At 46.7% G+C, this 25512-nt stretch overlaps 1 protein-coding gene across 8 annotated transcripts in view; it reads right to left on the bottom strand.

Annotated features, from left to right (window-relative positions):
* Window positions 1-897: 897 nt before the first annotated feature.
* LOC110494239 (low-density lipoprotein receptor-related protein 1) overlaps window positions 898-25512 on the bottom strand; it is a 174976-nt gene continuing 150361 nt past the window's right edge. For 2 of the 8 annotated variants that reach the window (XM_090205644.1, XM_036950324.2), the window contains 32 exons: window positions 25333-25418; window positions 25098-25217; window positions 24795-24982; window positions 24351-24556; window positions 23987-24181; window positions 23737-23885; window positions 23449-23542; window positions 23115-23351; window positions 22743-22865; window positions 22499-22624; window positions 22205-22321; window positions 21328-21434; window positions 20937-21069; window positions 20699-20821; window positions 20483-20605; window positions 20228-20368; window positions 19983-20120; window positions 19760-19879; window positions 19218-19483; window positions 18915-19093; window positions 18466-18572; window positions 18070-18189; window positions 17627-17803; window positions 15647-15787; window positions 7585-7758; window positions 7173-7334; window positions 4992-5175; window positions 4758-4859; window positions 4590-4663; window positions 4234-4327; window positions 2873-3029; window positions 898-2715 (listed from right to left, as the gene is read on the bottom strand). In XM_090205644.1, the coding sequence (XP_090061770.1) occupies window positions 2575-2715; window positions 2873-3029; window positions 4234-4327; window positions 4590-4663; window positions 4758-4859; window positions 4992-5175; window positions 7173-7334; window positions 7585-7758; window positions 15647-15787; window positions 17627-17803; window positions 18070-18189; window positions 18466-18572; window positions 18915-19093; window positions 19218-19483; window positions 19760-19879; window positions 19983-20120; window positions 20228-20368; window positions 20483-20605; window positions 20699-20821; window positions 20937-21069; window positions 21328-21434; window positions 22205-22321; window positions 22499-22624; window positions 22743-22865; window positions 23115-23351; window positions 23449-23542; window positions 23737-23885; window positions 23987-24181; window positions 24351-24556; window positions 24795-24982; window positions 25098-25217; window positions 25333-25418 (4604 nt within the window). In that variant the 3' untranslated portion in view covers window positions 898-2574. The remainder of the gene's footprint in view (window positions 2716-2872; window positions 3030-4233; window positions 4328-4589; window positions 4664-4757; window positions 4860-4991; window positions 5176-7172; window positions 7335-7584; window positions 7759-15646; window positions 15788-17626; window positions 17804-18069; window positions 18190-18465; window positions 18573-18914; window positions 19094-19217; window positions 19484-19759; window positions 19880-19982; window positions 20121-20227; window positions 20369-20482; window positions 20606-20698; window positions 20822-20936; window positions 21070-21327; window positions 21435-22204; window positions 22322-22498; window positions 22625-22742; window positions 22866-23114; window positions 23352-23448; window positions 23543-23736; window positions 23886-23986; window positions 24182-24350; window positions 24557-24794; window positions 24983-25097; window positions 25218-25332; window positions 25419-25512) is intronic. The other 6 variants (XM_090205646.1, XM_036950325.2, XM_090205645.1 and 3 more) reach the window with 3 other exon arrangements.

The following is a 25512-nucleotide window of genomic DNA, read 5'->3' as shown; positions in this document are numbered from 1 at the left end:
ACTGCACATGGGGACAAAGATCATACTTTTTGGAGAAATGTCCTCTGGTCTGATGAAACAAAAATAGAACTGTTTGGCTATAATGACTGTCGTTATGTTTGGAGGAAAAAGAGGGAGGCTTGCAAGCCGAAGAACACCATCCCAACCTTGAAGCACGGGGGTGGCAGCATCATGTTGTGGGGGTGCTTGCTGCAGGAGGAACTGTTGCACTTCACAAAATAGATTGCATCATGTGGAGGAAAATTATGTGGATATAATGAAGAAATATCTCAATACATCAGTCAGGAAGTTAAAGCTTGGTCGCAAATGGGACTTCCAAATGAACAATGACCCCAAGCATACTTCCAAAGTTGTGGCAAAATGGCTTAAGGACAACAAAGTCAAGGTATTGGAGTGGCCATCACAAAGCCCTGACCTGAATCAGAACATTTGTGGGCAGAACTGACAAAGCGTGTGCGTGCAAGGAGGCCTACAAACCTGACTCCGTTACACCAGCTGTCAGGAGGAATGGGCCAGAATTCACCCAACATTTTGTGGGAAGCTTGTGGAAGGCTACCTGAAATGTTTGACCCAAGTTAAACAATTTAAAGGCAATGCTGCCAAATACTAATTGAGTGTATGTAAACTTCTGACTCACTGAAATTGTGATACAGTAAATTATAAGTGAAATAATCTGTCGGTAAACAATTGTTGGAAAAATGACTTGTGTCATGCACAAAGTAGACGTCCTAACCAACTTGCCAAAACTATAGTTTGTTAAGACATTTGTGGAGTGGTTTAAAAACAAGTTTTATTGACTCCAACCTAAGTGTATAAACTTCCGACTTCAACTGTACACGTGCTGCAATCGAACAGTTAGTAATTAGGTACTGAAAGAAGACAAAATCCAACTGATTGTTTTCTGTACAGTTCTTAATTTTATTTATAACAATCTTATTTATTCTGTAAAGTACTCCAGCAAAAATGTTAACATTATTTTTTATTTTCTTTCCAGAAGAAAGTTTGAACCTCCATGCATTTTGTACTATAAAAGTGTAATTTTTCATTATAAAACAAGGACTAATCAAAAACAACTTAAATCCCAAAATGCATTTATGATTTTGCAAAAATGTTCTTTAAGTAAAATGATTGTACTTCTCTCCTTTTAAAAGAAAAAGAAAAAATGCGACAGCATAAATCAAAACTTACACTTGCTGACAGTTAAGCAAAATAAGGATTTGTTATTCTAGTTACTTGAATGTGTTTTTTTCACATGCATTAAAATATTGCTGATCACCTGACAGAAACAGCATTTTGGGACAGCGGCCGAGCTTAAAGACACATCGGAGCGACCAAAATGGCAGCGCCAGCAACAGGGTACGGGAGACCAAGAGATGATCAGGAATGGCTAAAGGAAAAACAGGGAAATGCTATGCAAGCTATGCAAGAGAAAGGAATGAATGCACTTCAGAAGGATCTGTTCCAAAACCATAAAAGCACAGATCTCAAGGTTAGAAGGATTCATCTGTACAGTCTGACAGACAGCCAGTCTCTAGGCCAGAAACCAGAGAAAGAAATGCTGCAGGGGGAAAGAAACACAGACCAAATGTTATCCCATCTCTTTTCTCTGTCCTCTGGCACCACAGTCCACTGAAGGGGTGCAGACCAATGGGTGACGTTCTTCTCAGTAAAGGTGTCACACTGTCACAGGTTCTCTTGTCCATCCCTTCGTTAGAATGCTCTGACCTGCTGTGATATGGCCACTGGGCACACTTCCCACCACATGGAAGCATTCACAAGCCTAGAATGTTGAACACATCTTCAACATCATTACCAGAGATTAGTCAGTCACTCCTCAGTCTCTTCAACACTTTGATTAGGCTACTTTATCATCACAAGCCCTACACACCGTTAGAATATGCTAGAAACAAACATATATTTGACCTGTGTTACATCTTACGGTATATACACCGTAAAACATTACATTTGTGCAAGGAAGAAAACAATTTCATGAAGATCGTTCTCTGAGAAAATAATATGGAAATACTGAAGTTGCCATCCGATTTTGACATTTTACACGTGCTGTACACAAATCGTGCTATATTATTCCTGTCTTTCGCACTCTCGCAGACAAAACTGTCATCAAGACAACATTGGTATCAACTTACAAAACTTTTGAGTTAGCCTCCCCCCGCTCGAAGTCAACATGAACAGAGTTGGCACTGGTGACATGGAACAATGTTTTTTTCTCTATACAATTCATACAAAAATAAAAATTGTCCAATGATTATGTTTTAACTTCTAATTTTCTTTTTCCATTTCATTTTGCACAGAGGTAGTGGCTATTTAGGTAAAGGGGAAGGGACAAAAAGTAAATAAAAAATATCTTATAGAAAACGATTTTGTTAATTTTTGACCAGAGGAATCGTAAAAGAACAAAATATAATACTGCAATCACATACAAAAGTAGTCCTTCATTTTTGTACATTTTATACAGTGTTCAGGCTTTTTATAGCTTTTTTTTCTTCATTTTTTTCTTTAAAAGGCAAAAAGAGGGGTGTGTTTGGAATGGTACGCCCCAGGCTAATGGACATTCTATGCCAGAGGGTCCACCAGGGGCTCCTCATCCCCCCGTGACAGAAGCTCCTTCTTCTCATCCGTGCTGGCCAGGGAGTTGCGGCTATTGTGGGCTCCCATGTACAGGGTGGCATACACTGGGTTGGTGAAGTTGGTTGGCTGGGAAGAGACCAGGGAGGACCATTAGATAAACTACATTCATCATAGTAAGTGTTTTTGTATGTTGCCTCATTTGTGTCCATGGTGTGTGTGTGTGTTTGCATGTACAGGTCTGTGTGACATGGTGTAAGTGCGTTTTTGGGCTTGCTTTTATTACCGTGTGTGTTACCTTGTCTGGGTCCAGTGTGAAGTCTGAGTCTAGAAGCTCCCCGACATCGTCGTCTGGCTCGCCCTCGTAGATCTTGTATGCTGGGTTTCCTATCTCCACGTTCATGGCTCCGTTGGTCATCCTCTGGTGCTGGAAGCCCTTGGTCCTGCAAACACAGAGGTGAAAGGTCATGACCCGAGGTACAGACGGGTCCTGAGCGAGTCCACACAGCGCGGGCAGCGACACGGCCACATCACAGAGTCAGGGAGGGGGTAGTGGCTGTCACATCACTGTGCATGGATCCAAAGCCACAGCACAGGCAACAACGCAAACCCAGCATTCACCTAGCTAGAATACACTAGACACACTGGTCCTGCAGAGGGGTTTGTAACGGTACTACGGAATGCCTGTTTAAGAGTTTGCTTGAAAAACATAAGCAAGGTCAAATCTATTGACGTCTTGAAAATCTATAGGCATTTTGGATCAAAATGTATGTTGTCAGTTTGGAGCGTTAGCATTTCGGGTCAAACCATGGACTTGAAGGATAGTAAATGCTGGATTTTTCATGTTGCATTTTCCAAATCCTGGTTTGGAACAATGCAGTCAGAGCGCCCCCTCTCTCAGTACGGAAGCACTCTACACAACAACATGATACAGTACAATACAGTATGATGGAGAACAGCATGGGGTACTATAGGCACTCTGGGGCCATAGACTGATCTATTTCACAGCCTCTCCAATAGATCACCACCTGTTTAATAGCCCCCTAGAAGTACAGTATAGTGGGGAGGTTTGGAGAGAGGGACCAATCCTGAACAATGATTCAGAACGGGAGAGGGAGGGGCAAGCTGAACTAGAGCACTGCTCATTCACAACGGAGAGAAAGAGAGTCGAGACACTGACCACAGGACTATACACTGCACAGCAAAAGAGACTGATGAAGGGAGAGATGAAAAGAGAGAGAAATGGACGGGATGCCATTTTGAATTGGGAGAGAGAGAGAGAGAGAGAGAGAGAGAGAGAGAGAGAGAGAGAGAGAGAGAGAGAGAGAGAGAGAGAGAGAGAGAGAGAGAATGGAAAGCGTAACCCTGGCAACCGTTACCGCGCGAGTCTGGAGCAGGATTTGCCCGGCCTGCCAGACCTGAGGGACAGAAGAGATGCAGTTACTCACAGCAAAGAGAGAACCAGAGATAGAAAGAGAGAAAAGGAGTGAACAGTAAAGACCAAGAGATAAAGGAAAGAGAGGCTGAGAGTACAGAGACCATGAAGAAGACAGAGCTTGAGAGGCAGTTAAGTTAATGTCCCAGTGTTTACTCTTCTAGTGTATTGGAGTTGTGTAGTGTGGAGTTGTTTAGTGTGGTGTTACTCACCCCCTCATCCTCTTTCTGTACCAGAACACCGCTCCTCCCACCAACAGAATCAACAACAGCAGTAGCAGCATTAGGACCACTATGGAGGCAGTACCTGCACACAGACACACATAAACAGTATACATAGTTAGGCTGAGTCTGGCGACCGTTCTACACAGAACTGGCAATCCTGGAGGTGATTTTTGATGGTAGGAGACTTCAATTGGCGTCAAGTTGATGTGCAGCCAAAATAATGTGTGTAAAATGTAGGAGCAGCTCTTGCGTTTTATTTTGATGGCCAGCCGACATCTACGTTAAAACTCACAAGCAAAAGTTATGCCTCTACTTTTTGCAAACCTTTAGAATAGTTTACTTACGTCCACCAGACTCTGAGGAGTCTACACTAGAGGCCACCACCTCACAGCGATGCCCCACCCAGCCTGCAGAACACCTGGGGAGAGAGAGAGATGTAACGTCATAGCAACCAGAGATAACATTCTAGTGAGTGAGTGTGAGAGTGCGTGTGTGTGTGTATATATACTCACTTGCACTCTGGTAGGTGTGTGTGTTGGTTGACAGAGCACTGGCCATTAGCACAGTACTCATCACACGTGTAGCAGCTGGGTTGGACTCTGCCGTTGGTGCAGCTACAGGACACACAAGTAACAATAGGTTGGGACAGGTGTGTGGGTGGTGGGTGTGTGTTATGAATTGATGTGTGAATGTGTGTTGGTGTCTGTTTCTGTCAATATCAGTTTCTCTGTGTGTGTGACACTTACATGCAGGTGACCTCTCCTGTGGGCTGGAAGGAGTTGGTGGGGATACACTTGCCGTCGCGACAGTAGTGACACTTGTCCACCTCACAGGTGCTGCCGCTGTACTGGGGCAGACAGCGACACTGGCGCGCCCCGCTGGCACTCTGCAGACATGTGCCCCTGTTCAGACAGTGGCCCTCGCAGCTACCTACTCACACACAGGCATACAGAAGAGACAGCTATCAGTCTGAGTATACTGAGCGCAAGGAGCCTTAAGGTAGATCTCAAAAGAGTACCAAGTAGTTTACACTTTTATGGTGCTTTCTACAAAATGTTAAGTGCCATAGTGTTATACTGCCAGTAGGTGACAGTACAGACACAGACAGACAGAGTTTTTTAGTTCATTATGATCCACATTATAGAATATAATTTAGCAGATGCTATTATCCAGTGTGATGGCAGGGTAGCCTAGTGGTTAGAGCGTTGGACTAGTAACCGGAAGGTTGCAAGTTCAAACCCCCGAGCTGACAAGGTACAAATCTGTCGTTCTGCCCCTGAACAGGCAGTTAACCCACTGTTCCTCGGCCCGTCATTGTAAATAAGAATTTGTTCTTAACTGACTTGCCTGGTTAAATAAAGGTCAAATAAAAACTCACAGTTAGTGCATTTATCTTAAGGTAGCTAGGTGAGACAACCACATATCACAGTCCTCCCAAACTAGCTATATTTCCATCAATTTGTTGAAAGATTTTTTTTTAAGCATTCTAAGAAAAGAAATGTGAATTTTACCAGCAGGGGTATGTTTCCATCAAACTGTCTTCTAGCGAATAAAAGGCTGTGCATAATGACGTAGTCAGTGGACACAAAAAGCACTGTCGTATAACAGAAGTTCTATGAGTTTGTGTTAAGATCCTGCCGACAACGCAATCTGTTAGGTTCTAATATTAGAGTAAGAACGCGACGGACACTGAAGACTTGAACCATGTCTGGGACTGATGCAGCTGTATCGACCCTCTGGGGAGAATAAACCTGAACCATGTCTGGGACTGATGCAGCTGTATCGACCCTCTGGGGAGAATAAACTTGGTTTAAGCCTTCAGTGTCCGTCCAGTTCTTACTTTAATAATGGAACCAAACAAATGGAAAGGCACAGCAAGCTTATCACCATGCACTTTAATCACTCTGAAGTTTATCATAACCCATAGCATATGTAGCTTAGCATAATAAACTGCATGGTTTTCCAAGTCGTAGTGGGAGGACCACACAACATAGCATTGCATTGCCAATTTACCTCAACATGATGGATATTCTATCAAAGAATTGTGCAATAAATAGTTTCCACCACAAGTTTTTGCATACGGTAATCTAATCACCGACCCAAAAAATATCCACCCGTGTCTAGCGTATTTTGTTTTGTGGACAATTTGACAGTGATGGGTTCTGACTTATAAACTTGAAATATCCTAAACCATGCCACTGAGGGAGAGAGGGGAATGCTGAACGTTTACATTCTGTCAGAACATGTTATTGTTAGACATCAGGTATCCTTTGGAAAGGAGAAGGGCTGGTACAAGTCAACAGGACAGCCGTGAGTTGGGGAGGAGTGAGGAATTTGGGCCGAGGTCAGTTCAGATGAAGTGAGAAAGAGCAACAGAGGTGTATTGGCTGTCCAGATGTGTAAGGAGGAGACTCAGCATAGGAGGAAGGGTTAAATACCAGTGCTTGTGTAAATATGTTATCTTATGCAGCTGTGTGACCCAGTGGGTGAATAAACTTAGTTTGAGCTTTACTAGTCTTCCGGAAGTTTTTTAAATGTATAATCTAACATCAGGCCGGTCGTGAGTTCTTTATCCGACAGGTACTTTACTCACATAAAAATGGTTGGATGGAAACCTGCTTATAGTAAGTAAACATTTTCCTTAATAAAGCAGGTATCAGCAAAGTCAGTGCTAGTAAGAAAGGACAAGTGTTAGTGCAAGAAAGTCAAGTACAACAGTAGGTTTTAGGTTTTAATCTTCTCCCCTTACTCGGGGTGGGGTAGGGTAGGGGTGTGCTGTGGGATTGTTGAAGATACCTTTTGAAGAGGTAGGTCACATGACACAGTACGGAGCATTTATAGACAAAAACAACAGGGCAATATTACATGAAATAAAAAATAAGATCAGACCGGGGCAGACCAACAGAAAGACAGACAGTGAGACTCACGGTACTGGCACTGGTCCCCCAGGAAGTCAGCAGGGCAGCGGCATGTGGGCTGGTTGCCAGCGCTGACCGTGCAATTCCCTTCGTTCTGACAGTAGTTCTTACAGGTTTGGAGGTTACAGTTAGGACCAGTGAACCCTGTCAGACAGCGACACGTAGGGGAGCCTGGGGAGGGAGGGAGAGACAAGACAGACATGGTCCGACAGAGATAAGACAGGAAGAGGAGAGAGAAACTCAGGAGACTTGACCTCTAACATCAGACTAACATCAGGACTGCTCATTGAGGGTAAAATTCTTGACTCAATACACAGCTGTATAGTTGTATTATTTGTTTATATGTCTCACTGTTCCTGGCTTAATGTGTTATTCTGACTCCTCTCAGACAGCCAGCCCTCCTGTCAGGGTAGTGTATTACCTGTAGGAGAGGCTGTGCAGGTGCCTCCATTCTGGCAGTAGTCCCTGCACTGGTCCACCTCACACTTGTCTCCTCCGAAGTTGGGCTGGCAGCGACACTTGGGCTGCTTCCTGGCGTTGAGGAAACAACTGCCTCCGTTCAGACACTGGACATTACACGTACCACTGGGAGGAGCTGAGGGAGGAGAGAAGGGGTGAGTGTGAAGAATTACAGGTAGGGATTAGTGTGGATGTGTGTTTAATGTTTCTGTCATCCTTTTGAGTTTTATGTGAGGTAAAAATGACTTTTATACCCACTGCAGATTATTACACAAACAGACTATAAGATTAACTTTGATAACAACGCTACTTCTGTAATACGGTGTGTTTGGAATACAAACATGTTGGAGACCACAACAGGATTACAAACATGCAAGCGAGCACCACGGAGTACCATCAGTACCACCAACAACGAGACCCCCGGAATACTACAACATCCCAATCGAGTTACGGGTGAGGAGAAAACAGGGAAGACAAAGGCAACACCAGGATCTGGAATATCCTGGACAAGTGCTATGTCAATATCAAAGACTGCTACACCCCCAACATCAAACCACTGATCTCCAACTCTGACCACAACGCTGTCCAGATCATCTCTGTCTACAAGACTAGGGCTGTTGCAGTGACCATATTACCACCACGCCGGCAGTCACGAGTCACGATCGCAGGAAAATTCCACGTGACCATTGAGTCACGGTAATCTCCTTTTATTCACTCTGGACATTCATTAGTAGTAATCAACAATTAGCGATCATAAGGTTGCTAATGGCCTGGTACTCAGGGCTCGATTGTCCCTCTAACCACTCTGACATCAATGCAAATCAAATCAAAACACTTATCAAAGCAGTATGTGCTTTTAAAACTCACCTCACTGTGATTGACCAATTTGAAGAAAGAAGTTTTAAAAAAATTGGTTGAAACTGGGTGGAAAGCATGGCCATTGTGGATGTTGTTTCAAAGCCTAACAACTAAATGGGCAGCATTTTCTAACATGATGATTAATTCAAAACACTTATATGCATATTAGAGTTTATGCATAAGCATAAGAACCCAGGCCCGGAAAAAAAACCAGAATTCAAACAATGATTGTGCCGTTATACAATACATAGCCTACCACATATTACACTTGTTTTAAAATATATCTTTGGTACATAATTGTTCTAGCCTAAATTGAACAAATTCAGATTTAGCCTAGAATTATAGTGAATTTATTTTTGAATAGCCTAGTAATAGGGCATTTAAAAAATATATTTTCATAATGAATAGACTGACATTACCTTTAGCTACAGAAGGTAACTATTGATGTTCCCGAACAGATTTAATTGATTTCCAAATGAAGCACAGAGTAGCTACAGTAACGGGGCTGGAGAGTCCAGAGTGGAATATCATCTGTGGCACAGGGAAATGACAGGAGTAGCCTACCCAACATGAGTGAAAAACCTAACGCTGGGAAAGTGGCCTTCATTCACTATTCCAGTGCATATGGACGACATGTATTTTTTGTTTTGCCATTATTCTTGCCCAAATGATAATGGGCCATTCTAAATTGAAACTAATTTAAAATACTAGTAAAGACAATATTTAATTGAGATCGTCTTATGAAAACAAATTGCAGTCAGAGTGCAGTATAACTGCAGTTTTCTTCAATTACTGCGTCCAAAATACAGCAGTCGACTGCAATTACTGCAGTTCCAAAACTGCGATCTCTTTTTGTGAGGGGGTTGAAATATGAGCACTTGATGAGACAACCTGTGTGGCCTGAGGCAAGGAACATAGTCACAAAAAAAAAAAACGTGTGCTTTCTCAAATCATCAATAGCCTATAGTCGTATCATGCAGCCAATATATCTTCTGATTTCTAAAGGCATTCTAAGGTTTGTAGAGCTGCCAAATAACTAGTGTTTCAAAAAAATCACCTACACTCAACATAGCCACTTCATATGCATGCACTCTCACTCCGGAATGGGAAAAATATCCATTCAATTTGATTAAATTAGTTCAATTATATTCTTCGTACTATAAAATCATATAATCTAAAAAGATTGCACAGGACTTAAGCGTACAGTTCATTCGGAAAGTATTCCGACCTCTCGACTTTACAAAATGCTGTTACATTACAGCCTTATTAAAAAATGTATTGAATTTACACACAATACCCCACAATGACAAAGCAAAAACAAGTTTTGGAATGTATGCAAATGTATATTTAAAAAAAAACTTAAATATCACATTGACATAAGTATTCAGACCCTTTACTCAGTACTTTGTTGAAACAGCAATTACAGCCTCAAGTCTTCTTGGGTATGACGTTACAAGCTTGGCACAACTGTATTTGGGGAGTTTCTCCCATTCTTCTCTGCAGATCATCTCAAGCTCTGCCAGGTTGGATGGGGAGCGTCGATGCACAGCTTTTTTCAGGTCTCTCCAGAGCTGTTCCATCGGGTTCAAGTCCGGTGTGCCTTTCCAAATCATGTCCAATCAATTGAATTTACCACAGGTGAATTCCAATCAAGTTGTAGAAATATCAAGGATGATCAATGGAAACAGGATGCACCTGAGCTCAATTTCGAGTCTCATAGCAAAGAGTCTGAATACTTACGTAAATAAGCAATTTCATTTTTAATACATTTTCTAACATTTCTAAAAACCTGTTTTCACTTTGTCATTATGGGGTATTGTGTGTAGATTGATGAGTGAATTTTTTTTTGAATTAATTTTAGAATAAAGCTGTAACGTATCAAAATGCGCCACTGTATAAGACAAAACTAGAGAAAACCAGATCGAGAACGAGAGAGGCAAAGGGAAACAGTCTAGTTTGCCTGATAAGGCAGGCCAGCTGCGGAACTAGGGAGGAGCAAGGAATTTGGCTCAGGTCAAGTCAAAAGATAAAGTGAGAGAAAAAAAAACTCTGGGGAGGGAGCCAGAGGTTAATTAAGTTCCTGCTTAGCAACAGTGATGTATTGGCTGTCTAGATGTGTAAGGAGTTGACCCCGCCCAGTAGGAGGTTAGAAATATATGTGCTTTGTCTTTACAGCTGTATTGGTTGAATATTGGTTGAATAAACTTGGTTAGAGGTTTTCCTAGTATTCCATGTTTTACCCTGTTTGTTCAGAAGCTAACAATAGTATAAATAACACAACCACCATAAATACAGACTATATGACCGTCTTTGTAGAGACAGTAATACCCACTAAAACAGTTAGGGCCGAAAAGGCTCCCAAAGAAAAGAAAGTGGCCTTCAATAACAAGGACAGGGGGGTGAAGAGGACCCAGAAACAGATCAACACCATGCTGCGGGGGGGGGGGGAAGAGGACCCAGAAACAGATTAACACCATGCTGCGGGGGGTGAAGAGGACCCAGAAACAGATCAACACCATGCTGCGGGGGGGGGGGGGGGGGGGTGAAGAGGACCCAGAAACAGATCAACACCATGCTGCGGGGGGGGGGGGGGGGGAGAGTGAAGAGGACCCAGAAACAGATCAACACCATGCTGCGGGGGGGTGGTGAAGAGGACCCAGAAACAGATCAACACCATGCTGCGGGGGGGGGGGGGGAGTGAAGAGGACCCAGAAACAGATCAACACCATGCTGCGGGGGGGGGGTGAAGAGGACCCAGAAACAGATCAACACCATGCTGCGGGGGGTGAAGAGGACCCAGAAACAGATCAACACCATGCTGCGGGGGGGTGGTGAAGAGGACCCAGAAACAGATCAACACCATGCTGCGGGGGGGGGGGGGGGGTGAAGAGGACCCAGAAACAGATCAACACCATGCTGCGGGGGGGGGGGGGGGGGGGTGAAGAGGACCCAGAAACAGATCAACACCATGCTGCGGGGGGGGTGAAGAACCCAGAAACAGATCAACACCATGCTGCGGGGGGGTGAAGAGGACCCAGAAACAGATCAACACTGCTGTGGGGGGGGGGGTGAAGAGGACCCAGAAACAGATCAACACCATGCTGCGGGGGGGGGGGGGGTGAAGAGGACCCAGAAACAGATCAACACCATGCTGCGGGGGGGGGGGGGGGGGGGGGGGGGGGGTGAAGAGGACCCAGAAACAGATCAACACCATGCTGCGGGGGGGGGGGGGGGGGGGGGGGGGTGAAGAGGACCCAGAAACAGATCAACACCATGCTGCGGGGGGGGGGGTGAAGAGGACCCAGAAACAGATCAACACCATGCTGCGGGGGGGTGGTGAAGAGGACCCAGAAACAGATCAACACCATGCTGCGGGGGGGGGGGGGGGGGGAGTGAAGAGGACCCAGAAACAGATCAACACCATGCTGCGGGGGGGGGGGTGAAGAGGACCCAGAAACAGATCAACACCATGCTGCGGGGGGGTGGTGAAGAGGACCCAGAAACAGATCAACACCATGCTGCGGGGGGGTGGTGAAGAGGACCCAGAAACAGATCAACACCATGCTGCGGGGGGGGGGGGGGGAGTGAAGAGGACCCAGAAACAGATCAACACCATGCTGCGGGGGGGGGGTGAAGAGGACCCAGAAACAGATCAACACCATGCTGCGGGGGGGGGGGGGGGGGGGGGAGAGTGAAGAGGACCCAGAAACAGATCAACACCATGCTGCGGGGGGGTGGTGAAGAGGACCCAGAAACAGATCAACACCATGCTGCGGGGGGGTGGTGAAGAGGACCCAGAAACAGATCAACACCATGCTGCGGGGGGGGGGGGGGGGGGAGTGAAGAGGACCCAGAAACAGATCAACACCATGCTGCGGGGGGGGGGTGAAGAGGACCCAGAAACAGATCAACACCATGCTGCGGGGGGTGAAGAGGACCCAGAAACAGATCAACACCATGCTGCGGGGGGGTGGTGAAGAGGACCCAGAAACAGATCAACACCATGCTGCGGGGGGGGGGGGGGGTGAAGAGGACCCAGAAACAGATCAACACCATGCTGCGGGGGGGGGGGGGGGGGTGAAGAGGACCCAGAAACAGATCAACACCATGCTGCGGGGGGGGTGAAGAACCCAGAAACAGATCAACACCATGCTGCGGGGGGGTGAAGAGGACCCAGAAACAGATCAACACTGCTGTGGGGGGGGGGGTGAAGAGGACCCAGAAACAGATCAACACCATGCTGCGGGGGGGGGGGGGTGAAGAGGACCCAGAAACAGATCAACACCATGCTGCGGGGGGGGGGGGGGGGGGGGGGGTGAAGAGGACCCAGAAACAGATCAACACCATGCTGCGGGGGGGGGGGGGGGGGGGGGTGAAGAGGACCCAGAAACAGATCAACACCATGCTGCGGGGGGGGGGGTGAAGAGGACCCAGAAACAGATCAACACCATGCTGCGGGGGGGTGGTGAAGAGGACCCAGAAACAGATCAACACCATGCTGCGGGGGGGGGGGGGGGGGGGAGTGAAGAGGACCCAGAAACAGATCAACACCATGCTGCGGGGGGGGGGTGAAGAGGACCCAGAAACAGATCAACACCATGCTGCGGGGGGGGGTGAAGAGGACCCAGAAACAGATCAACACCATGCTGCGGGGGGGGGGTGAAGAACCCAGAAACAGATCAACACCATGCTGCGGGGGGGGGGGTGAAGAGGACCCAGAAACAGATCAACACCATGCTGCGGGGGGGGGGGGGGGGGGGGGGGGGGGGTGAAGAGGACCCAGAAACAGATCAACACCATGCTGCGGGGGGGGGGGGTGGAGTGCCAAGCCATGAAGAGCCTGCGAACCCACATTTGTGAAGAAACTGAACCTGTTCTACAAAAGATTTGACACCCATAATCACACAAATGACTGCTTTGCTGTCCTACGAAATAATGGTTACTACAGAGCAGGTCAAAGTTTTTTTTAAATGTATTTGTATTACCCCCTTTTTCTCCCCAATTTCGTGGTATCCAATAGTTAGTAGTTACTGTCTTGTCTCATTGCTACAACTCCCGTACGGACTCGGGAGAGACGAAGGTCGAGAGTCATGCGTCCTCCGAAACACAACCCAACCAAGTCGCACTGCTTCTTAACACAGCGCCCATCCAACCCGGAAGCCAGCCGCACCAATGTGTCGGAGGAAACACTGTGCACCTAGCGACCTGGTCGGCGCGCAGTTGCCCGGCCCGCCACAGGAGTCGCTAGTGCGCTACCGGCCAAACCCTACCTAACCCGGACGACGCTAGGCCAATTGTGCGTCGCCCCACGGACCTCCCGGGCGCGGCCGGCTGCGACAGAGCCTGGGCTCGAACCCAGAGTCTCTGGTGGCCTTAGAGCACTGCGCCACCCGGGAGGCCACAAAGGTTTTTAAACAGCTGAACCCAAGGAAGGCCTCTGGGCCAGATAATGTGAGCCCAGTCCTCCTCAATAACTTTGCTGAGGAGCTTGACCCAGTCTGGCAACCCATCCTCCAGTTATCCATCAACTCACACACACACCAATACCACAGGCCTGGAAAACATTTCACTTCATCATGAAAAAATGACTGTGGATCTGACCTCAGAGCTCGTCAAATGTCTTGAGAGAATAGTGTCTCGAAACATAAAAAGACTCTGTGGAGAGGAAACTGGACCCTTACCAGTTTGTCTATAGAAACGGGCGCAGTACAGAGGATGCAATGACCACCCTCACACACCTGATCCTGAAACACCTAGACCAACCAAAAACCTACGCCAGAGAACTCTTTAGATTTTTCCTGTGCTTTTAACACCATACAAACGCACCTTCTACTAGCCAAAATGAAAGAACTGGACATTAACCCACACCTCATTTACTGGTAACACTCATTTCTCAGTAACAGAACTCAAGGTAAACAACACTCTCTCCCCTCCTGTGGTCACCAACTGGGGAGCCCCACAAGGTTGTGTGAGCTCACCCGTCCTTTTCATTCTGTACACCAATTGCACAAGTCAAAACACCAAGCATTTTATGATTAAGTTCTCTGATGACACTGTCCTGCTGGCCCTACTGGAGGACAACAGCGACCTCCCACTGTACCTAGACAGTGTAAATAGCCTTGTGCAGTGGTGTGACAAACTATTTTGTCCTGAATGTCACAAAAACACAGGAGGTTATCTTTGAGCCCAGGTCAGTGGCTGACCAAAACCAGGTAGTCATTCACAGTGAACACATCCAGCAGGTCTACTCTCATATATATATATCTGGGAGTACATGTTGACCATGCCCTGAGATGGAGTGTCAAAGTAGACTATGTGCTATGTGTGTGCTAAGGTGCAACAGTGCATGCACTTTCTCTGCAGGCTGAAGTCTTTCGGGGCAACCTTGGAAATACTGAACATGTTCTTTTGCTCCACTATCCAGACTGTTTTGCAGCACTGCATCACTGCTTGGTACAACACACAGTACAGGCAAAAACCAGGGTGTCAAGTCTGCTGAAAACTGCCCCAAAAAATATTGTCAAGCTGACCATCAAAACCTTTCTGGACAGCTACCACACAAACATGTTGAGGACGGCAAACAAAATATCAGAGTCCCCCTCCCATGTGCTCAACTCAGAGTTTGTGCTTCTGCCATTCAGGAAGCGCTACAGACTTCCCCTGTGCAAACTGGTCAGGTACAAAAATGAATTTGTGCCACATGCACTGACCCTTATGAACAAATAAGGAGGACATTAGGGACACAGTAGATTCACTCATTCAGGAACGGGCAATAGTGAAAAGTGAAATAGAACTTAAATAAGCATGGACATTGAAACTATTGGGTTTGTGCATTATGTGCAAAGCTCAAGGACCGTGAACATTAAGGAGATGTGTAACAATGAGTACAGGAGAGACAGCTATGTAATGTGAAAGGGAGGGGTAAGAGTCCTTAAGCGGTTATTCTTGTTTTTATGAATGTCTGGCCTATGCCATGTCTCGCAACATATTGCAAAGCATTTTCTTGTAGGTAAAGTAAATATCTATGAAACTCAGACAAAGAAATCTAATCTGTATGTGAACTCATAGACAATGCAATACATGTTGAATATAACAGTTTAGGTATAAGGGTGTTAGTGTATACTCACAGGGGGAGAGTGTGGGTGTGTAGGACTTTGTATACTCACAGATAGGGGAGAGTGTAGGAGTAGGGAGCTCCACACAGGTTCCGTTGTCCAGGGTGCGTCCGTTGGGACAGGTACAGACTGGACCACTGGGGCTGAGCAGACACAACCACTCACACTTCTTCCTGTCACATGGGTTGGTCACTGACAGAGAGCAAGACAGAGAGACCAACAAGTTAAAAAGCAACTGCCCCTAAAATGCAACTTCTCTTTTTGAAAACAGCCTGTGTCATCGATATGAGTCAGAAACATTTATTCTACTGTCAAAATTGACTACAAAGTGTAAATTGGATAATTTTGGTCATTAAGTCAGTCTTGTCCAAAACGGAGACTTGCGAGATGATAAAATTATTTCCTATGTCACAGAATGAAGGATACCTGAACAGTTTTCCATGGGTTGGGTTTATTTTAATCCTGCCCTCATGCCCACAGCACCCAAATAATAATCAATTCGGAGCGCAGCGGCACACGACCACATCATTATGCCCATGGTCAATTTGTTTTGACATTTGATATCACAAACTACATAGGACAATATTTTTTTAAATGTCAATATCTCAATTTAAATGACTTAAAAACCTCAAACCAATTATAAAATTGTAGAAATTCACATACAAATATTGAACGCAGTTAATGAGACAACTAAATATGTGCAAAATGAAAATATTGTCCCATTTGCATTGTGTAATTGACAGTCCCAAACTAGCCCCAGATATAGGCTGTCCAATGTCAAACTAACTTTGCCACGGTCCACAGCAGCAGGCTGAAGCCAATTGACAAAAAGAAGTTGGCTAGCGCTAGCTAGCCTAGTCGACTTCAAAACCTGGTTAGACTGTTTTAAGTTACATAGAAGAGTGACTGTGTACTGTTTTGGCAGCGTGAATGTACAAACACTTGCCACGTGCGAACACACACACAAACACACACACCCAAGCCAACTCTCGTTTGGCTTCAGTCATGGCCACTGCATTTCTTAATGATAAGATTAGCCCTCCTTTAACACAATTATACCAGACTGTAAGTCTGTCTCTAATAGTCTAAGGGCCACCCCTCAAAAAAGGCATTCCATGATCCAGGAAACAAAACTGCAAAGTTTAAACATCATTACATTGATAATGTTATGAATACTGTGTGGATCAAAAATTGTAAAAGTTAATAAAAATGTATAATTCAAAAAGGTACGATTTCGAAATCATAGCTCATTTTGGGTAATTCCCCCTAACAACATTATGAGGTTGCCATGTTACATCTTGGTTACATGTGTTCCGTTGTCCATGCATTCAGAAAGCAAGGCATTTAGGCTACCAGACTGGAGGAATGTAAAAATGATATGAGAGAAGAAGCAGTTTAAATAGATTTCTCATAACGCCACCTTATTTTGAGAGCTGTGCTAGCTAGCAAACATGCTGTCTTTAGTTTGTCTAGCAGCCAAGAGCAATGATGGCCCCTGTAGGCTGAATACAGCTGCCAAAACCTATTATATTAACTGAGACAACCACTGCTCATGGTTAAAACATTTCCTCATTTGGGGTTCCTCTGAATCAGAGTGCAACAGTAACCAAGGTGAAATACAGCAATGTCGGAACTTAGCTAGGGAAATTACCCAAGATGCACTGTGATTGATGCTAAATATAATAACTTTGATTAAAGAAATTAAATGTGCAGTTTTTACACGTTTTTAAATCACGTTCATAACTTTATCTACGTTGTGTTGCTGACATTTTGCAATTCTGTTTTCTGGGTCCCGGAACAACACATTTTTGATGGGTGGCCCTTGGACTTTAAAGACCTAAGCCTAACTTGAGATCTTTGGTGTGCAAGTCAATTTGTCGTAGGCCTAGTTCTGTGCACACATCTCAAGTTAGAATTCAACCCTGAACGAGCGTTTAGAGAATAGCCGTGTTGACCTCTACTAGGGCTGTGGCGGTAATGACATTTTGTCAGCCGGTGATTGTCATGATAATAACTGTGATGTCCACTCACTCTCAGGCTGTTTGTTGCGGTGGTAGAGTACGATGTCCGTGGCGTGGTTCATTCCTGTGGTCAGGTTCTCCATGGGGCCTTTGCCATACTTGTTGACCCGGAACACAATGTTGTTGATGTAGGTGACACCATAGATGTAGTCCTCAAACACGTCAATACTGAACGGGTGGTGGAGCTCTGGAACAAACAAGACCGAATACCACAGCTCAGACCAACTCTTTACCAGTTAGACATGCTATTAGCTATGCTAAAATGCAACATTTTCCCACTTGCTGAGGATATCAGCATGCTCCAATTTAATGCACCGATTCTTGACAGTCCCAGTGCCATGAGAAGACTCCACATCTAAAAATGGGCCCACATATCTCTAACCAAAACATCATTCTGTGGCTTAGCGATGTCAGCCCAGGTCTTTAAACCCAGACCCGTGCAGGTCACTCAACTGTTCTTAATGCTGGTCACAGCCACCACCGGGTCGCTGCCATTCAGCCTCACACTGCCAATCACTGACAGCTTAGCATCGGCCCAGTACAGACGCTCGTTAAAGTAGTCCACAGCCAGGCCTGGAGAGACAGAGGCAGAGATAAGAGAGAGACAGAGATAAGCAGAGAGAGAGAGAGAGAGAGAGAGAGGGAGGGATATAGAGAGAAAGAGAGGGAGAGAGACAGACAAGCAGAGAGGGAGAACAGTCATTGAGACATGTCAGTTTGAGGCTAAGCTTATTGAGTGAAACAAAGCTCTACACAGCCCATCCTTCAATTTGTGGAGAAATGGACCTGTCAGTCAGTCTGTAAAATGTTTGTAGTGTGTGTGTGTGTATGTGTGTGTATATATGTTACCTGTGGGCCACTGGATGTTGTCCTGTACCAGTGTCTCTCTCATGGTTCCATCCATGGCAGCAGTCTCAATCTTTGGGTGGTTTCCCCAGTCAGCCCAGTACATGGTCCTAATGGGTACACAGCATCGACAATCAGTTACATGCGCCATCACATAGTGATGCCTTGCGCCATCACATAGTGATGCCTTGCGCCATCACATAGTAATGCGTTTGACCATCACATAGTAATGCCTTTGACCATATCTACTGGATGTCCAGTTGATTTGTCCCTGGTCTAGCACACCATCTTTCTATCGTCAGTCTTATTTAAATACTGTATCAGAAAGCACTATGTGCACAAAGAAGGATGTGTTTGAAGGCTCAGGAATTATCTTCCAGACCCATGTATTTCCACAGTAGTCCAGACTACTCTCCCAGCCCCACTATCCTCCTTTCCCAAGGCAGACTCACCCTCTCTGGGGGTCCACTACGATGGCGTAGGGCTCGTCAATCATGCCGGAGATGAGGGTTTTGCGGTGTTGGCCTGATATCTGGGCCACCTCGATCACATCTCGGCCAGAGTCTGTCCAGTAGATGTTCCCTGCCACCCAGTCCACGGCGATGCCACGGGGCATCTTCAGACCGGGGATCTGAACACGGGGAGAGGAGGGGGGGGTTGGGAGGACAATACCAGTTAAATCATTGTGTGTGAGAAAGAGCCAAGGGCATGACACAAGAGCAGTCAAGACTATCTGAGCACGGACAGACACACACCTCCAGGTTGGCGACGCGGGAGTCGCTCTGACGACGGTGGCGGTTGTTGTTGCCGTTCGGTGACGAGGATGGCAGCTCGTAGGAGGAGATCCTGCCCGTGTGCCAGTTGGTCCAGTAGATGCGGTTGGTCTTGACGTGCAGGTCCATGGCATCGATGCGCACGTTGGCGTCGCCCTGGAAGGTCTGCTCGTAGCGCCAGTTGGGCATGCCAGGGTCCAGGCTGCGGATCTCGTTGTCGTCGGCGATGTAGAGCACCTGTCTCAAGCCTGGGAAGACAGAGGAAGGGAGGTCACAACCCGAATTAGGACATCCCCTCTGACTTACCGTTATAAGGCCATCCCTATACAATGCAATTGTCTTGCGTGGCTAAGAGCTACTTGGCACACACATCCACTAACTGATATCTAACTAAATGTAACACACACAATTGTGACAGAGGCTAAGACATTCAAACAGAGACAAATTCAGACAGGTTTCTAAAGACAGAGAGAAGCAGTAACTGTAACCAATCCACTGGTAATGCTGAACTGAGCAGTACTCACTGTCAACCTTGCAGGTGTCGTTGATCCTGGTGAAGTACTTGTGGCAGCTGCACTTGTGGGAGCCCTTGGTGTTGTTGCAGATGTGGGAACACACTCCAAACTGCTTACACTCATTCTTATCTGTGAACAACCCCCCCCCAAAGCAAAAGGATTTGGGTTACAGATCATTTGTCGACATTTAGTCATCACAGTAACAGAGAGTGTATCTGTAGCAGTGCTGCACCTTCACATCGGTTGTTGCCTGTGGTCTTGAAGCCAGGTTTGCAGGAGCAGAAGGCCTCAGTGCCGTTCACCACACAGTGGGCCTCATCACCGTCACCACACACTGTCCTGTTATTACGGCAGTCATTCAGGGAAGAGTCTGCAAAGAACCAGACAGGACAGAGTCAAACTTGCAGACAATAACATGTACATACATACAGAGACACACACACACACTACTCTTGCGTGCCGAGATGCAACACACACCTTTCTTGTTGCAGCCGATCTCGTCAGAGCCGTAGTCCTCACAGTTGTTGAAGTAGTCACAGCGCAGGTTGGAGCTGATGCAGCGGCCGTTGGAGCACTGGAACTCATCCTTCTGACAGACTGGCGTGGAAGGAGGAGTCTCTGGAGGAAAACAGGGAGGAGGCTGCATTATTTCAACTCCATAACCATCTAGTCAACTCCGTAACTCTATTGCAAAAGTCCACTCCATAACGCTCTACTACTAGAAAAACTCACGGCAGTTGAGCTCATCACTGTTGTCGCCGCAGTTATCAACACCGTCACAGTGCCTGGCTATCGGCAGGCAGACACGGTCGTTGTGGCAGCGGAACTGCCTTCTGGGTGGACACTGGAATTTAGCTGAGGGATAGAGGAGGAGAGAAGAGATGGCAGGTCTGAGGTAGGTGTTGAATGATCCTCAGGGACAGTGTTATTGATGTCATGGAGACTCACTGCACTCCTCTGGGTTCTCATCAGAGTTGTCTCCACAGTCGTCCTCTCCGTCACACTTCCAGGCCAGGGGCTTACACAGAGTGTTGTTACACTGGAACTCATCCAGGGGGCAGTGTCTACCCACTGAGACAGAAAGAGAGAGAGAGACAGAGAGTTACTTTTTTCTATGAAATACATACCCACGACTTGTACTTAATGAACAGTACACTAATGTGTGTGTATAAAAAAAAAAACTCACCTCCGCTGTCACACTTCTCCTCGTCACTGCTGTCCATACAGTCAGGGTCTGCGTCACAGCGCCAGCGGATGGGGATACAGTGGCCATTCTTACACTGGAACTGATCACTGTCACACTTCACATCACAGCCATTCTGCAGGAGGACACGCAGGGACATCACTTACTAAGTCACACTAATGACAATGCTATTCATAAATGAACAATCCTCTAGTAATGTATTCGTTGTGACAATGAGTGAGGACATGTACTAGTAAGATTGGGGATGACATTGACTTTCCATATCACTAAGCTTAAAAAAAAAAAAAATCATGTTTGGGAGCAACAGTGAGGGGTTTTTCATTTGATGTGAGTAATTTTACTCTATTTTTAATAACTGTGAGTGTCACTGTACCTCGTCTGATCCATCAGCACAGTCGTGGTCTCCATCACACTTCCACCTCCCAGCGATGCAGCGACCATTGGTACAGGAAAACTCACTCTCTGAACACTGCCTTGGCACTGATGGGACAGAGAGGAGAGGAGAGGAGAGGAGAGGAGAGGAGAGGAGAGGAGAGGAAAGGAGAGGAGAGGAGAGGAGAGGGGTATGGAAAAGAATAAGAACTTCCGGACACAGACGTATGTCATGAGGGTAAAATGGCTGTACAGACAGGAGGAAGAGACTGGTAGCAAGGGACATGTCAGAAGATGGGGGGGTGGGAGTACACTGGGTCACATGGTACATCGAGGGGGAGGGGCTAAAAGGACTAGTGGGATTGGAAAGGAGCTGAGAGCCTGGATAGAGTAGAAACACTTTTTATGGAGTCAAGGAGCAAAGCTACTTTTTAAATATTTTGTGTACATTTTTGTCCCCTAATGGCAATAGGATAGTGTAGACAGACAGTTGGGGCTTGGGTAGATTGGTGGTAGGTTGGGGGTGTTCATGCTGATCGTCAAGACACCTACCTCTAAACCACGTCAACAGGCCAGTGTGAAATGCAGAATAAACATGAGATGATGTGAGATGTGCAAATGGCCACAAAGTTAAATCAAAGCAATGGAAATCAAAATCTTGAATGTGCAGCGCAGTTGAGTGAACACACAAACAACAGTGTGGCTTTAAAAACTATTAAATGATCTGTCTGGGGAACAGATGTAACTGAACCCATACAGTGAAAGCAGGCATCATATACAAATAGAATACATATATATTCTGTAGCTCTAATCTCCCCCATAGCGAGAAGAGACAGGAGACCTAGCATCACAGACTGGACAGAGCAGAGGGGACCTACCACACTTGTCCTCATCGGAGTTGTCTCCACAGTCGTTGTCATAGTCACATTGCCAGCGACCCGGGACACAACGGTTGTTCTTACAGCGGAACTGGTACGGCTCACATGTCCTCTCATCTGAGGACACGACATACACAGAATACAGTCAAAGTAGAAATCTGAACAAATATTTTAATAGTACACAATTATGTAAAACACATTACACAAAAGAACCTTGGGAATCTCCCCATTCCTATCCCACCATCTCGCCTGCATCTCAATCTCTCTACCGCCAACCCCCCGTCCATCACTCACCACACTCCTCCTTGGGTTCGTCTGATGCGTCCCCACAGTCGTCCTCTCCGTCACACTTCCACCGGGCCGGGATGCAGCGACCAGAGTCCTTACAGCGGAACTCATCCACGCCACACGTCATCTGGGCTGGAGGGGGAGGAGGAAGAGATCAGAGAGAATACAATGAAGGGCGGTAGAAAGAGAAGGGGAGGAATCAGGGAGCAGGGAGAAGGATGCTGGACGGGACAGTAGAGTGGATCCATACTGCAGTTGGCAGGCTCGTCGGATCCGTCCACACAGTCGTTGTCCCTGTCACACACCCAGACACGGGGGATACAGCGCTTGGTGATGGCACACTGGAACTGGTTAGGGGCACACGTCACCTCCGCTACACGGGACAGAAAGGAGAGAGGAGACCGTCACTTACCAATATCCGTATATGATGCATGGCTTTCGCTCCTAGTCTTTGTAAACATACATTTAAAATGAATTTAAATTATACATGTAAACGTGCGTAGAAAACATGGTAGGCCGAAAATAACACAAAAACACTGGTTTGAAAAGACGAGACGTTGGTGCAGTATGATACACCCCCCCTTTAAACCCTCCAATACTGTAGGAACAGCAGTCTACTCACGGCAGTCTTTCTCGTCCTCTCCCTCTCCACAGTTGTCCTGGCCGTTACAGCGGAAGATCCCTGGGATACAGCGGCTGGGGTGGCTACACTTAAACTGACTGGGCAGACACACGTGGATGTCACAGTTGGCCTCGTCAGAGTTGTCCTGGCAGTCGTTGTCTCCATCACAGATGTAGGCTGGGTTGGTACAGATGCCTGTACCACACTGGAACTGGCCGGGTCTGCACTTGAACTCCGCTACAGGGGATACCAATACAACATCAGTCAACCAGGATTTTAGTACAGTGCAGCTATGATAGTTAGTGTTCATGGACTAGGACTGTCTGTCACTCACGGCATTCCGCAGGCTCGTCTGACCGGTCCCCACAATCATCCTCTGTGTCACACTTCCACCAGAACGGAATGCACTTGTCATTCTTGCACACAAACTGCAGGGAGGGAGGGAGGGGGAGGGGTAGGGAAAAGGATAGAGAGGAAGAGGGAAAGAGATGGGGAGGGAGGGAGGGAGGGGTAGGGAAAAGGATAGAGGATGGAGAGGAAAAGAGATGGTGGGGGAAGAGAGTGAAAGATTAGTTCTGAGCACATAAAGGCAGAGAAAGACACAGACGTTGGTTAAACTCACCTGGCTGGCGGTGCAGTTGGACATACACCGTCTCCCGTCACTGGCCAGGTAAAAGTTAGTAGGACAGGCACACTTGTACCCCCCTCCAGGCGACAGCAGGCACAGGTTACTGCATCCTCCGTTGTTTGTCTGACATGGGTGGTTGGCCACTGTGGGTCAACCAAACACACACAACAGGCCCAGGTGAGAGGAGTGCAGGCACACGTTGATACATGACAGGGTGTTCAGGTGGCGGTAACAGTAGACTTACTCATACCCTCTGGCTGGCGGTAAGGGTGGTAGATGTGGACGTCCATGGGCCGGTGGAGCGTGCTGATCAGCATGGTCTTGTTGGTGCCCTGGGTCTTGTGACACCTGTTGATGGACTTGGTCTCCCAGTCGGTCCAGTAGATGTACTCCTCAAACAGAGTCATGGCAAAGATGTGGGGGATGTCCTGGCTTAACACTGCAGGGAGGGGGCACACAGGGAGGGGGCACACAGGGAAACAGATACGAGCAGTGATTTATTTACTCATGAGCTTGTGGTGTGTATAGTGTACACGACTTCCGTTTCATGCCTGTGTGTTGTAATGTCAACATCCAAATGTGCACACGTGTATGACAGAGTGTGTTACCAGTGTGTCGGTTGGTTCCGTCCAGGCTGGCAAACTCAATGTAGTCCTCTCTGGCGTCAGCCCAGTAGATGCGGTCGTTGATGAAGTCCAGAGTGAGGCCGTTGGGCCAGGTGATCCTGTCCTCTACAATAACAGTCCTGTTGGAGCCGTCCATCCCTATCCTCCCTATGTGGGGGTTGTCACCCCAGTCTGACCAGTACAGGTACCTGGCAGGGACACAGCTCAGTGTGAGGCTTCAGAACCACTCAGAACACCCAGGTGAGTGGTCAAAACGTCACACTACATTCTCAGCAAAGTGAGGATCAATGAGTCTCTCTTGAAGTAAAATAATGCTATAGTGCTATAGTCAATATGCTATAGTCAATATTTGAGCAGCATTCATCAAAGAGAAAATAAGAGAACATGAATGCAATTCCTGCTTGTTATTTAGAGCTACGTTCGTACCCGTTTCGTACGTCGACCGCCACAGCGCGTGGTTCCCTCAGACCGGTGTTGACCAGGACTGTCCGGTAGGCCCCGTTCAGCTTAGACACCTCGATGGTGTCCCGCCCCTTGTCACACCAGTACAGGTTCCCTCCCACCCAATCAACAGCCAGACCATCAGGGTTGCTAAGAGATGTGCGGTGAAGGACCTGCCAAAGAGCCAATCGGAAATTACAGTTCAGTTCCCCACATTATGCAACTAAATGTAGGCTACCAATCAAATGTATATTTCTAAGAGGAAAGAAGTAATGGAGCCACACTGACTTGTACGTCGCTGCCGTTGATGTGCATGCGTCGGATCATGCTGCCCTGAGTGGTCACGTCTGTCCAGTAGATCATCTGCTGTCTATAGTCAAAGTCCAGCGCCACCGCATTGTTCAGGCCCTAATACACACACACAATGGGAGAGAAGTGATCAAACATAGCATGATGGTCATAAGGAGCAATGTGCTATTTCCACCTGTTGTAGGTCTTTGAGGTGTTGAGGCTCCAGTCTCACCTGTTTGAGCAGGGTGTAGTTGGAACCATCAAGGTTGAGTTTCCTTAGGTAGTAACGGTTGGCAAAGATCAGGAAGGGCTCCTCCTCTGGACAAAAGAAGGATTTTTTTGGAAGAAAAAGGTCATGAAGTTCAACTTCAGGCTGTCCTTAATAAAGCTTTTACCACCCCATACCCCCCCC

The sequence above is a fragment of the Oncorhynchus mykiss genome, chromosome 17 (assembly GCF_057628025.1).
Source record: "Oncorhynchus mykiss isolate SJ-2025 chromosome 17, ASM5762802v1, whole genome shotgun sequence".
Classification (NCBI taxonomy): domain Eukaryota; kingdom Metazoa; phylum Chordata; class Actinopteri; order Salmoniformes; family Salmonidae; genus Oncorhynchus; species Oncorhynchus mykiss.
Note: the sequence above shows the minus strand (reverse complement) of the source record. Positions and strands in the feature narration are given on the sequence as shown.